The sequence below is a fragment of the Uranotaenia lowii genome, chromosome 1 (genome assembly GCF_029784155.1).
Source record: "Uranotaenia lowii strain MFRU-FL chromosome 1, ASM2978415v1, whole genome shotgun sequence".
In the NCBI taxonomy this organism is placed as follows: domain Eukaryota; kingdom Metazoa; phylum Arthropoda; class Insecta; order Diptera; family Culicidae; genus Uranotaenia; species Uranotaenia lowii.
The window spans coordinates 91557130-91570913 of record NC_073691.1 but is presented as its reverse complement, the minus strand read 5'-3'; the positions used below and the strand labels follow the sequence as shown (position 1 = coordinate 91570913).

The 13784-nt window shown below is 33.5% G+C and overlaps 1 protein-coding gene across 2 annotated transcripts in view; it reads right to left on the bottom strand.

The window, feature by feature from the left end:
• Positions 1 to 13784, bottom strand: part of LOC129739985 (acetylcholine receptor subunit alpha-like) — a 706505-nt gene that overhangs the window by 68269 nt on the left and 624452 nt on the right. Inside the window, exon 9 of one of the 2 annotated variants that reach the window (XM_055731562.1) lies at positions 4106 to 4237. The exons of the other annotated variant lie outside the window; for it this stretch is intronic. Coding sequence (XP_055587537.1) covers positions 4106 to 4237 — 132 coding nt within the window. The remainder of the gene's footprint in view (positions 1 to 4105; positions 4238 to 13784) is intronic. 2 annotated transcript variants of the gene reach the window in all.

The window sequence follows — 13784 nt, the reverse complement described above, 5'->3', positions numbered from 1 at the left end:
TTTTAAAAACTTATCTTTTTTATCTTGATATTATAGATCAATATTTAAAGTCACCGTGATTTTGTTTTTTTTTATTTTAATGTATTAACCCTACCGGTGAAAGTTACGTTGATTTAGTTGGAAAATTCCAAGATTATGAAAATTATAGGCGGATGGAAGTTTCAAGAAAAGAATAGATATTGAAAATGAGCAAGTAAAATTTGGTTAGAAGCATCTTAATCACATGTCCTCAATAAGTTCCTCATGAAAAAAAAAATATTTTCATATCCTATAAATGTTCTTACAAAAAGAGCATTAGTTTTACTGATAAGGCCGAGAAATTTAATACATTTGATTTGATTTTTCAAATAGATTTATCCAATTTTATTGTTTTATTATTTTGAAATTTTCAATTAAATTAACCGAATTTTGGAGTCAAACAAATATTTGTTTTTAAATTTTCTTACGTATTACATATAAGGTATGTATAACGTATTACGTATTTGTTTTTAAACATTATATTTTTGGGGTCTGGAAACATAATCTTCTTGGAAAATTCTCAATCTTAATTTTTATTATATGGGAGAGTGGGGAATCATGAGCCCCTTTTTTCGTTGTTGCATAACTTCTTTATTATAAAAGATAAAATTAAAATAAAAAATGGTATGGTTTTCTACATTTTCAAGGTATCATAAGGTATTTTTTAAAAAAATTTAAAAAGTTATTTTCCTCAAATTCTGACTGATTTAAAAAAAGCAATATTTTTTGGATTTTGAAAAATGGTGGGGAGTCGTAGGCCACTAAATCCAAATTGACCAAAAAACGTGCAAAGTTTATGAGTTTGCCCAAAACTGTGATTTCATAATTCATTTCGTTAATATTTGAAGCAATTTTTGATGTTGAAATAAAAAAGAGAGCTGTGTATGATCGAATAGATTCCAAAACCTGGCTCGCGAACGTTTTAGCAAAATTCCTTATATAGGATGGACAAAATATTTTTTATATTTCTTCATTTGGTTATGCCAAACTTTACAGATAGGGAAAACGTATTTGAAGTTCTGAATATGTATATAAACATAAAAATATAGGTGGTTCAAGATGTGTGGCCCACGATTCCCCACAAGCTTTGATTTGCAAATTGATTGCGTTTGTGTGACTTATTGATGTTTCATCAAAAAATCCTTTTCCACGTGAAACTAAGATCATAAGCGTATGAGCATATTTTTGTTATGAACTTTAGGTTCCCCATCGATGCTATTAGCGGGTGTATTTATAATTATGAAAGAAAATTTTTCTAACTTTTATAAGCTTGGTAAATAAAAGAAGCATATGATGCGTATTTAAGTCAACAACATATAGAAATATATGCTCACGCAAAGCGACTACGATGGCAGTTGGTTCGAGATTTTTGTCTCAACACACATCTGAAATATTAAAGGTGGCCCACGTTTCCCCTTCCGGGTCCCTTTTCTTAGATGGGAGGGGCTCAAAGCTACTACTAAAACCTTACCATGGTCCAAACACATAACTGTACCAAATTTCAGGCTGATCGGTTAAGCGGCGTGGATTTGTATAAGGTGCATACAAACAAACATATATATTCCAACTCATCTTTATATATTAGATTAAAAGATAAATAAATCTGGTGTTATATTTGATGTATTTCTGTGTACTGATTCTTATGTCCGAAGCTTCAAATTCTGGTTTTATTTGAAATTTAAAATCGCATTCGTTTTCTGGTGTTTCGAAACAAACGAAAATTTAAGTAAAATTTAATCATTTTGCGAGTTTGTGTAATGGTTATGAGAATAAAAATGGTTTAAAAAATCAATTTTCTATTTTTTTTATTTTTTTTTTTGAATTATTGGTATGAGTATTATTTGCTAAATTTGCATTTCGAAACCCCCATGGGGGGGTGGTAGGTCATGGACGCATCCTTCGCACGGGCCTGTTGCCCAGAATGAAAAATCGCTAGAATTTCAATCACCAGAAATCCACGTATCATGTATCATTGTATCATTTACCAGATCCATGTATCATTTACCAGATTTTTTTTTCCTAGAATGAACCATTTTCCAGAATTTTTTTTTACGAGAATGAACCATTTTCCGGAAAATATTTCACCGGGATGAACCATTTCTCTGAAAATTTATCGTCAGAATTGCCATTTCCCAGAAAATTTAATATCGGAAGCGGCGGCCGTTATACATTTGTCTATGTCTGCCGGGGCTACCTAGGTCTGCGTAAAAGCTAGGGGGGATTCCTTGGATCCCTAAGCCCCTTCCGCCACGCGACACTTCGAACGCGCTGCGTGAGGAGTCGGATACCAAAACGGTTTTCTATGACCAAATGTTAGCATTAAATCAATTAAAGTACCCACATCTCAAACAAAACACAACATTGATTCTAAAATAAATTTAGTTGGAAAATTTCAAACCTGTAGTTCATTTAAAAAATTTGTAGGACAAAAAATTACGAAAAAAATGACACACCCTAATATTTGGTTAAGATAATAAAAGCGTTTATTTTTATGAGTATTTTAGCTCAAGACACTATTTGTCTATCTCTTGTAACATTTTCCAAATTCACTTTGTCTCGATAAAATCTCGTCTGGGACCAAACTGTGCAGTGGTTTTATTATTGAGAAACGTGTATGCCTAAGAATTGCAAATCAACACATAAGCATTCATTTTAGCTTCCACCACTATAAACGTGAATCAGTGCATTGTTTTTAGCTTTGCAGATATTTTTTCCGACTTCCAGTACCCTGTAATTACCATTTCAGACACAGTGCCCATCTTCAAAGAAATGAGATGATGGTGCCTAACTCCAGGGGAAAAAATCAAGTGAATTTAAAATACATTTTTTTAGATTCCCAGCGCAAATAGTGGAAGTAAATTTTCTTCCGTTCAACATAATTTTTCAATGATCGTCGGGGATTCCAGGCACTGTTAGGTCCCAAAATAAACGTGCCAAAGAAAGTTTTGTCACAATGAGTAACAATTTGTTGAACTTTGATTTAATTGTCTTTCTTTTTCCACTGGAATCATGTTGAGAGAATCCTTGTTCGTATACCAAACTTTCAGACATGGCACATCACAATTTGAAGTTTTCCAAACAACACTTTTAAAATTACGAAATTAGAGTATTTTTTATGATTCAAAAATATATTTATTTATAATGTTATATTAAATTATTTAGTTTAAATTAAATTATTCAAGAAAATTGATAGATATTTCAATATATATGTTTTTTATAATTTTATATTAAATTATTTAGTTTAAATTAAATTATTAAAGAAAATTGATAGATATTCCAATAACAACATTTTCGTTTTCAAAAAACGTTTTTTCGTTTTCAAAAAACTGACAGGAAGAAGTAAGTTTGAATTATTAAATCATGGAATTCTCTCTAACACTACATTAATCAAATTTTCTTACTGTGATTTGATTATTCTCAATTCGTTTGTGTAGCTTTGAAATAACATAAACCTGCGTTGCTGTTTGGCTGTCAGAGTCGGGAAGACCGAACCTTCAATGTGAAAGGGATATTTGGCACAAAACAACACACGAACATGTATTAACATCAACAATATGGAACACTTACATATAGTTATAAACACACACAGAAAAACACAATAACATGTCCTATTATGGGAATTGGGAGTTGTAGATTCGTAGGCCTTCCGAACAGACTGGGCTCCAAGGGGTCCAAAAAGCAGTTTAGTGGTGCGGTGTGACATCTTGTGGCAGGTGGGGATCTGATGGATTGGACTCTCTATAATTATGGTTAGACACAAATCGAACAACAAAGCAAGCCAAGCTGAAAAACATCTAGCAAACGAGGACAGACAGCGTCCGTCGCCGGTGCAACGCACAAGTAGGCGAAGATTTCATAGAGGCAAACGTGGTAGGACGGAAGCAATAACAACACAGAACAACACATATCTGCTGCGACTCTGGGGCGGAAGTTTCGAAGGATTGTTTTCGCCGTTTGGCGTCGTGCGTGCCTCATGGGGTTGGGACTTTTTTTTCTTCGATTCTTCATTTCTTGTTCCGCCTCCAGGCGCCGACTGTGCAGAAGATACAGACTGCTCGAGTCGACTTGAACTCCGTCCGGACCTTACCTGTCGCTGGAATCGAGCAGATGATGATCGAGCAGGACCGACGGATCGAACGCAATCGTCGGCGGCAACGGTGGGATGTGGTCGCCCATGGCGGCAGTGCGCGAACGTAGCATAAATCTTTGCGAAGCGGCACTACGGAGGGCCATCAGCAATAGGAGTGTGTTTTTTTTTCGCAAACCGGATATCGTTTGAAACACGCGAGGATGAGTTGAAAAAAAAAATCGGATTTGGTGGGAAGTGGATTTTTCCCCCCACGGAACCCGCCGTCGTCATAACGGAATTCATGTATCAAGGGATGATCGAAAATGAGATTTTTTTTCGGTTCATCGTTAACGGGATGGAAAATAATAAAAGAAGAAAAAAAAAAACACCAGTAGCAGCAGGAAGACGGCGATGATTTGGTGTAGGCATGGTGCGGATTAGATGACGGTGGATTCAAACGAAAAAAAGGGCACAATCGCGTTTTTGGGGCCAAGAACGACAAAACGCCGAAATGAGAGATGGATGCGTACATATGTGTGTTTGTGTGCGAGTTTTTTTTTGTATGTGTGAATGTTTTGGTTGGTTGCGGCACAGTTTCCGATAAAAAATATGGAACGACGACCAGCAGCAGTAGGATTTTTTTTTGTCACAGCATCGAAGTGCCGACAAGGCCGCCACCGAGTCAGTTCCGGATGTTGGCGGTTCCGAACCATCAGGAACCATTTGTTCGATGATTAGTGAAGGGTGTGCATGTGTTTGTGTGTATGTGTGCGGGGATGCGGCGATGATGGAGCGTGTTTGCGGCATGATTTATGCGCGGATTAGTTTGCGGTGAATTTTGGCGTCATACGCAAGTGAGCGTGTGGTTTTGTCGGAACGATTTCGGTTTGTTTTTATTTCGAATTCGCACGTTCAGTAGATAAAAAAGATGGAAATTGAAAATGGAAATGATGTTGTGTTAATTTTATCCTTTTGAAGTTTATTTGCACATTCTTCCGCCCAACGATGACTGATTGCCTGATTGCGTTGAGATTTTCGGAGTTTCAGAAAATGGCTCATTTTTGGGTACGTTTAAATAATTCTGTTCATCGTTGGGTTTTTCATCCAATTTATTTTTTTTTTATTTTATTTTATGACTCTTGACGTTATTTGTTGGGGCTCGTTTGTTTTACAGTTTTCATTCATTTGTTCTTATTATTTATCTTTAGAAATATTGTGCTGTAACTTTAAGTAACTTTAAGTTTGAACAGCAATTATCCAGTTCAATAGGTGGTAAACGAAAAGCATTTCAATCAACTGAGTACTACAGTAGAGTGAGTAGATTTGGGGTCATCTTTGAATTTCTTAAACCATGGGATCTCAAAAACTTCGTCTTTGTCCAAAACTCATCCATGATTTTTTGCAGAATTTTTAAGTAACGTTTACATGAGTAAATTTGAACTTTTAGGTTTGTATGGGAAAATTGAATATTTTGTACTGAAAAATCAAGATCATTTTTGACTCTTCTGTGGAACCGAGCCAGCTAACAGTTTTTGTGCCAATTTATAAAATTCCGTAAGGAAATTTTCCGCTGAACAACTTTGTAGAATATCATAACTTCGTATATTTTTAGGCAAAAAAAATATTAGCTGTTTAACAGAGGTATGTCTTTTCGTATTGATAAATAATAAATTCAATTGACATCACTCCTGGAGTCTTGCGAAGTATAGCATGAAAAGTACCCATGCAATACCTCGCCAGGCACCCAGCAGGGATGTCAATTGAATTTGTTGTTTATCAATGCGAAAAGACATACCACTGCTAAACAGCTAATAACTTTTTTGCCTAATAAGATACGAAGTTATGATATTCTACAAAGTTATTCAGCGGAAAATTTCCTTTATGAATTTTATAAATTGGCACAAAAACTGTCAGCTGGCTCGGTTCCACAGAAGAGTCAAAAATGATCTTGATTTTTCAGTACGAAATATTCAATTTCCCCATACAAACCAAAAAGTTCAAATTTACTCATGTAAACGTTACTTAAAAATTCTGCAAAAAATCATGGATGAGTTTTGGACCAAGACGAAGCTTTTTAGACCCCAAGGTTTGAGAAATTCAAAAATGACCCCAAATCGACTCAGTCTAGTACTACAGTCTAGTCGCATACCTTTAGGAGGAGTATACTAAAATAATCATAAAACCGCATCACAGGGTTGATTTCATTTTTTTTCGGTAAATATTAATCCATCAATCCTTGTTACTGACAACTGTTTTTTAAGTAATTTTTAACGACTGATGATTATTATTCTTTATAATTTAAGTTGGCATTTCAGTCAGAAGGAAGCAAATAATAAAATTTACAATTTGACCGACGTTTCGGCCTTTGGTCTTGGCCTTCCTCAAGGGATATATTGCATTATACTGTGAGTGTATCGAATGTGAGGGGAAGTTTTCCTGGCATCTAACCTTTATCTTGTACGTTGTTATCACTATGGTCATAATTATATAAAAATTGCTAACTGTTTTTTTGCGGACACAATTTGTTTAAACCTTTTAAATTTTGGTGTGGTAAACAAAACCACACCAAAATTTAAAAGGTTTAAACAAATTGTGTCCGCAAAAAACAGTTAGCAATTTTTAAATAATTATATCCCTTGAGGAAGGCCAAGACCAAAGGCCGAAACGTCGGGCAAATTGTATTTTAGTATTTGCTTCCTTCTGACTGAAATGCCAATTTAAATTATAAAGACAACTGTTTGACAAGCAGTTGTCTAAAGTTACAGCTAAAAGAAGCTTAAAAACATGAGGAAACAGAAATGGACCTATTTGTCTAAAAATGATCAATTGGGTAGCCTCAAAAATCCATGATCAATGTGTTTTACGATCTTAAAAAAATGATTCGCAGTTAGGTCAAAGAGTGGACACCATTGTGGGTTGTTTTTTTGACAAAAAAAATCACAGCTAGGAAGGAAAGATGAAATGTAAACCCCCTCTTAAGGGAGGAGGGAGGTTAGAAGTGAAGGTGGGTTGTTAAAGTACTACAACAAATCGAAAAATATGCACAATATTTACTTTTCATGTAAGTTTGAATATGTCAGTTATTTGTGGAACAATTTTAACATAAAATTCATAAAAAAAATAGCTAGTAATAGGTGTTAATTTGTTTGAAAATTAAGGAAAAATTGATTAACCTGTGTAAAAACTACAATTGAAAAAGTTTCGAAAGCCAAGTTCCATAGCCCCTGTACTTATGCAATTTATGGATTAATTGTCAAAAATAATCTTATCTATGCAGTTATTCGCAGAACAAAAGTTGTTGTATTTATAAAACTATAAAGCTTCTGAGAATTTTCCAGCGAAAAAAAAAATGGGAACTAGAGGGTTCAGCTTGCTTTGACAGGTTCCACAATATCAGTGCTTCCAACACTATCAAGCTAGTGCAGTCAAAGGAACTTTAAGAAATGTTGATTAATTTAATTGATAATCAATACATATACAGTACCGTTCATAATTGTATAGAAATTGGAAGCACACACACTGTCACTTAGACTTTGAACTTCCATAACTTTTTACTCCGATGATATTTTTTGATCACATTTTCTGCGTTAGATAGATCTACTATCACACTATTATACCACAAAATTTGAGCTTTCTGGAGTTTGTGTGGCCTGAGATACTGTATTTCTACGAAAATCGGACTTTTTGGACTTTTACCATTCAAACTGCAATATCTCAGAAACTACGCAACGTTTTCTATTCTATATTCTATTTACATTTTTTATTGAGGCTTGTGATATAGCTCAGTTGGCAAGTCTGTTGTCTCCTGAGCCGATGTCCGCGAGTTCGAGCCCAAGAGTAAACATCGAACGCAGTTGTACCGGATAAGTTTTTCAATAACGATCCGCCAACTGCAACGTTGATAAAGTCGCGAATGCCATAATGATGGTAAAACGACTATAATCGAAACAAAAAAAAAAATTTTTTTATTGAAATTTTGCAGAATGATTGTTGAAATATAAAGCTAGCATGTCTGAAGTTTTTGAAAAGTTCTATCGATGGGATCAAAAGTTACGCGAGGTACAATATTTCAGGCATGAGCCTAAAAATGCGATTTCTATAGAATTTTGGACGAATGTATATTTCAACAATCATTCTGCAAAATTTCAATAAAAAATGTAGCGTAGTTTCTGAGATATTGCAGTTTGAATGGTAAAAGTCCAAAAAGTCCGATTTTCGTAGAAATACTGTATCTCAGGCCACACAAACTCCAAAAAGCTCAAATTTTGTGGTAAATTAATCTGATAATTAATCTATCTAACGCAGAAAATTTGATCAAAAAATATCATCGGAGTAAAAAGTTATGGAAGTTCAAATTCGAAGTGACAGTGTGCGTGCTTCCAATTTCTATAGGGGAGAATGAGGATACTTGATCCCTGGGTATACTTGATTCCTTAGCTATATCTCCAAACTGGAATTTCGTACAAAGATCAAATGTTCTAGAAAAATGTGCCAAATGGAACAAAACAGCAATGGTTGAAGCTCAAAAAATTTTAACAAAATAAGTTTTTGGGTTATTGAACTTTGTTTGAAAAAATTCACAAAATGTGACTTGAAGATCTTTTTTCATCATTTTAAAATGTTCCTATCATGGAAATATAATAACAAAAATATTTATTCCAATACATCAATCTTTCGAGTGTAAAATGAACTTCAAAATACAATATTTTCAAAGCGATGGAAAACTCCCAACTTTTTTCAGAAAAAGTTTTCTAAAATGTTGATTTTGGGTACAATTGATCCCGGTATATTCTTCTTCTCAATGGATCGTGGTCATTGCTGATTACGAGATTACTAATATTTATCCAATAGCTAATATTCATCCATCAATTATCTGAAGAAAAGGGCTAAAATAATTGATTTTCTCTTGTTTATAAAAAATGGCGCCCGTAAGTATGCAATGTCTTAAGGGTGGAGAATAAGCTATAGATTTTTTTCTGACTATTAAAGATTGTGAAATGAGAACAAACATTACCAAAATAGTCTATTAACATTCTATCTTGGGGTTTTGTTTGATTTTTTCCATGGATTAGGGCTTCTTGAATAAAGGATCAAGTCTCCCTTAACTTCAAAAATATCGCAATTTTTTTACTCCCACAAAAATGCTTCTAGTTCATCTACGGGTTCAAGTTTCGTTCTAATTTTAGGAGCATAGAAACTTGAAGTTACACGCTGTCAGAAAATGTAAAAGAGAGCGAGTTGCTAAATTTTTCCAAAAAGATATGGTGTAAATAAGAAAAGGGGATCAAGTATCCCCACTCTCCCCTTCAATTATGAACGGTACTGTACATGTAGCAATAAATTTGTATTCGGGGTATAATCGGTGTTTAACTTGTATTTGGATTAATCGTCGCGAATGTTTGCCCTTGGATTTGAACGGCTTTTCTTGGCGAGTTCAGACGTTTCGATTTACACTAGCATTCGCTCCTCTTCAGTGGGCAAAATTACTGGCCATCGTTTAAACTTCTTTGATTTTGGAGTTATAGCGTTTTCGTTTGTAACACTGGCACAGAGTAAATTTTTTACTTCATAAACAAACAAAATCCTCACCCAGGACGATGCAAATATATGGTTGCTACATTTATCATCATGCTTACCCCAACCCTGACAAGTTCTACGATATGCAACCGCCTGCTTGAAGTTCAAAACTCGGGCCAAATTGGTGGACTTCTGAACGGATAAACGAACACAATGACAGTAGTTAGAGAAAAGCTCTTTATTTAAGTTTTTCAATATTCAAATCGGAATTCGCGGAAAAGAGTCGATAAAATAAAAGAGCATACGGTAATTTAAGAGTAGGAAATTTGCAACCTTTTAAATTGGAAACTTTAACCCGCTAGAACCCAACTCCGCCTTTACATGGTGTTTACTGGTGTTTATTAACATCAGTATAAAACTAAAGCCAATCATTATTTTGAAACTTTACTGAAAACAACTGTTTGACAAGCAGATGTCAAGAGCTACATTTGAAAGAAATTTAAAAACATGAAAAATCTAGGAATAGACCTATTTTTCGAAAAATTATCATATCTATATTTTTCCAGAAGTTGAAATATCTCAGTTATTTGTGAAACAATTTCCACATTGATAACAAAAGAATGAGGAAATCTTAATATGTTTCAAAATTTAGAAAAAAAAACTCTAGAAGTTTGAAAAAACTACAATCGAAAAAGTACTGAAAGGGTATTTTTTAAACCCCTGTAATTATGCAATTTGAGAAGAAAAAAATGTACCGTCAACACATCATGCAATACTTTTCAACCTCAATGGCTTCTTTAAACTTAATTTCCACAGATAATCAAGTACCTACATCAAAAATTTAAGGTAGTTGGGACATCCAATTGACATTGTCAGAAAAATAATTGATTTCACTAGTTAATTTTAAATTTACAAAAACATGCGGTTTTCACCCTACTCATCTAAAGGGGTAAGTGGCAACAAACTTCGTTTTTAATAAAAGATTGAATGTAAACGTCTGAAAATTTTCAGTTTTTGAAATATTTGTGATGTCACAACGCATAAAGCATCAAATGCAGTAATTTTTGGTTTTGTTCGAATGAAATTTTATATTTTTTCTACAAAAATGTCTATTTTTACAAGGCATAAGAGTGCAGCATGTATTTAGGGGTGAAAAATACTAGAAAAATCTACTAGATGAAGTCATAAAAATTAATTTTTGGGATGGATGAAAAAATCATATTCCAGCATATGGAAACGATATTTAAATTTTACATCTTTGATTTGCATTTGATGCATTTTAACCCAGACTGGTAACTGAATTAAAAAATTATTCATTTGAAAAAATTTGGTGACTGTCCGAGAAATACTTTTGCATAAACGGTGTTGGTATAGGATAGTAAAAACAATAGAAAGTTTGTAGGCGATATCATCAAGCCAATTCGTCATACTGGGTAAAGTTTTAACGGCATCGAAAAATGTAAAAATTTGTAATTTGAGAGACAAAAGCTTCAAAAAACTATCTCACAATCTCACGAAACTATTTCATGATCATTTTGTTGACATTAAATGATAACTTTATTACAGAATAAACACTGCATGATGTCTTGTTTGACGTTATTGCAAATTTTTCCTCAGCGAGAAAGGTTTTCGTAGAACAAAAATTGTTTGTAATCTCGAAAACAATCATCTGATTTATATATTTTTAACGGTGAACATGTGCTCCTATAAAATAAAATAAATTTCAATATATTTTCTCTTATCTATTTTTTAATTTTATTGAATACTGGCTGGATTACACTCAATTTCTTCCGGATAATGTCCTGATTTTGGATTGCAAAAAGTAAATCAAATGTCCAGTTTCTGCTAGGCTTTGAGAAACTCTTGGACGCAAGATTTTAAGCAATATTTCTTTAATTGAAGTTTTGACGTTTATTTAAAAAAGGCGATAGAAAAATTTAAAAGTTTCTCTGCCTCGAATGCTTGGTTCCAGTCTTCAGGTTGTTTTCTAGTTTTCTGTAAGAATATCCCAAGTAACCAAAAGTCACAAAGCTACTTAATCTTGTACGTTTTGAGTTCACATTTGGCTGAGTAAAATGTACTCGAGAGAATCAAAATCCGTTTGCCTTAAGTGATTGATTTGGACTTCTGAACGAACAAAAAAAGTATAAACAAGTAGCATATAACGTTTTTGTGCGTTCTAAGTACCTTAAAAAGTTCGGATATCGATTCGACCTATCGTGCTTCGTTACGAACTTCTTGCGAACTATTTGGTTCTATGCGGAACTTCTTACGAACTGTTTGGTTCCATGCGGAACTTCTATGGATTTTCTATGAGAATTGAGTTGTGTCAAAATTTGTTTACATTCTCTAAGAAACTTTTTCGAAGGCGCTCTCAATTTGTGAACATAAAATGGATTATTAACAAAGCAAGGGTTTATTTTATTACCGTCGCCGGCGATTGGAAGAAAAATGGACTGAGGAAAGAATATTGTCCTGGTTAGTACTAAGGGAAATGATATTAGAGAATAACTTTACTTATTCCATGTAAGTTAAATTTCAGCACCAACTTTCCTTGAACCGGAGTTGTCAAATACAATTTCTAAAGTTTTTAAACATCAAAGATTTGAAGAAGAAAAAATTATTGTTGAACTATAATTTGATTCTACTGAAGATGAGGATGACAGAACCAAAATTAAAAAATTGCTAAAAGTTTCTGAAAAATTTCCGTTCAAAACATCGTGTGGCGGGGTGGCATTTAGGCAAGAATTTCAACTTAAGGGGGGGGGTAGGGTCTAACGGGTATAAAAAAAACACCATTTTCACGATTTTTTTCTAGAGCTATCGTTCATACAAATGTATTCAAATTTTTTGCATTATACAAAGCATTGTTAAAAGAACATTTAGTATTTTTTTCGTAGAAAAATATTGAAAAATGAGCCGGTGACGGAGCATTTTCGAGGATGCCTTTTAGAAAACAGGATTTGCGGTGGACACTGTATCTCAGCACAGAATCATTTGAAGTCAAAAAATCAGAGCAAAATATTTTTAATAGATGTTTTTCTCGACCCCAACGTTTTTATTTAACTTTAAAATATTTTTATGAAATTTTTGTGGCTGTTTGAAGTAAAAACTACGATTTTTCACGAAAAAATCCGTCATTTTTCACCTCTAAAATCTCCCCAAAGTAAAAAAATCAAAAAAGAAAAACGTTGGGGTCTGGTATTTTATATGTAGAAAATATGTTCCAAATTTGAAAAGAATCGAATAAGTAGTTTTCAAATGACGATGTCCACGGACTTTAAAAATGTGCTTTCGAGAAAAACGCGTTTGAAGTTTCTGCTCTTGCTTTCTTGCAGTATTAGATAGGAGGAGATAAAGGCCTATAACTTCTACAGTTTTGCTTCAATTGACTTGAAAATTTGACACAACATTCTTGAAATGTTTTACAATAAGAAAATAAAAAAATAAAAAAATCGATTTTTTGAAAGTGTTAGACCCTACCCCCCCCTTAAGAATAAATGTTGCGATTGCTGGCTTCTCACCAATACCAACGACGTAGTGAAGTTCACCTCCGTTTCTGAAGAAGCTGGTTATACCATCCATGGGCATGTTTCAAAAGATAAAAGGGATTTTTTGATTACGCTCACAAATCGTTAACTTTAAATATCTTTGAAGGATTAATTGGTAGTTTGAGAAAAACTCATTTTATACTGATAATAATTTATGATGCAAACGTGTAGCTATAGATTGTAATTCAAGTTTAATTTTCATTCCTCTCCATGTGTGTAACATTTTGTCAATTTTAATGTTCAATATTTTCTATATAAATTAAATATTATTGATATCTAATGATATTTATTTTATTTTTTTATTGGCCACAGTAAATGAAAAATTAAAGACGAAAAATTATTCTGAATCACTACTAAAATCATCTCTGGCCTGGTCATTGGAGTATCCAACATTAGAAGACATTTTACTCTAAATTGGATCCTCTATGTTTATTGAATTCTTCGTTTTTGTTTTTTAATACGCAATTTCCGAGCGACACGTCTCTGCCCCGTAATTAGAATCGTTTCGTAGGCTAGTTTAATTTGGTTAATCACATCGGTTTGTGTTGTGCCTATATTTTGAAAAATGTTAAAAATATTGGGGTTTGACAATATGGCTGTTTTAGATGCGACTCGGTTTGATCCTGTCT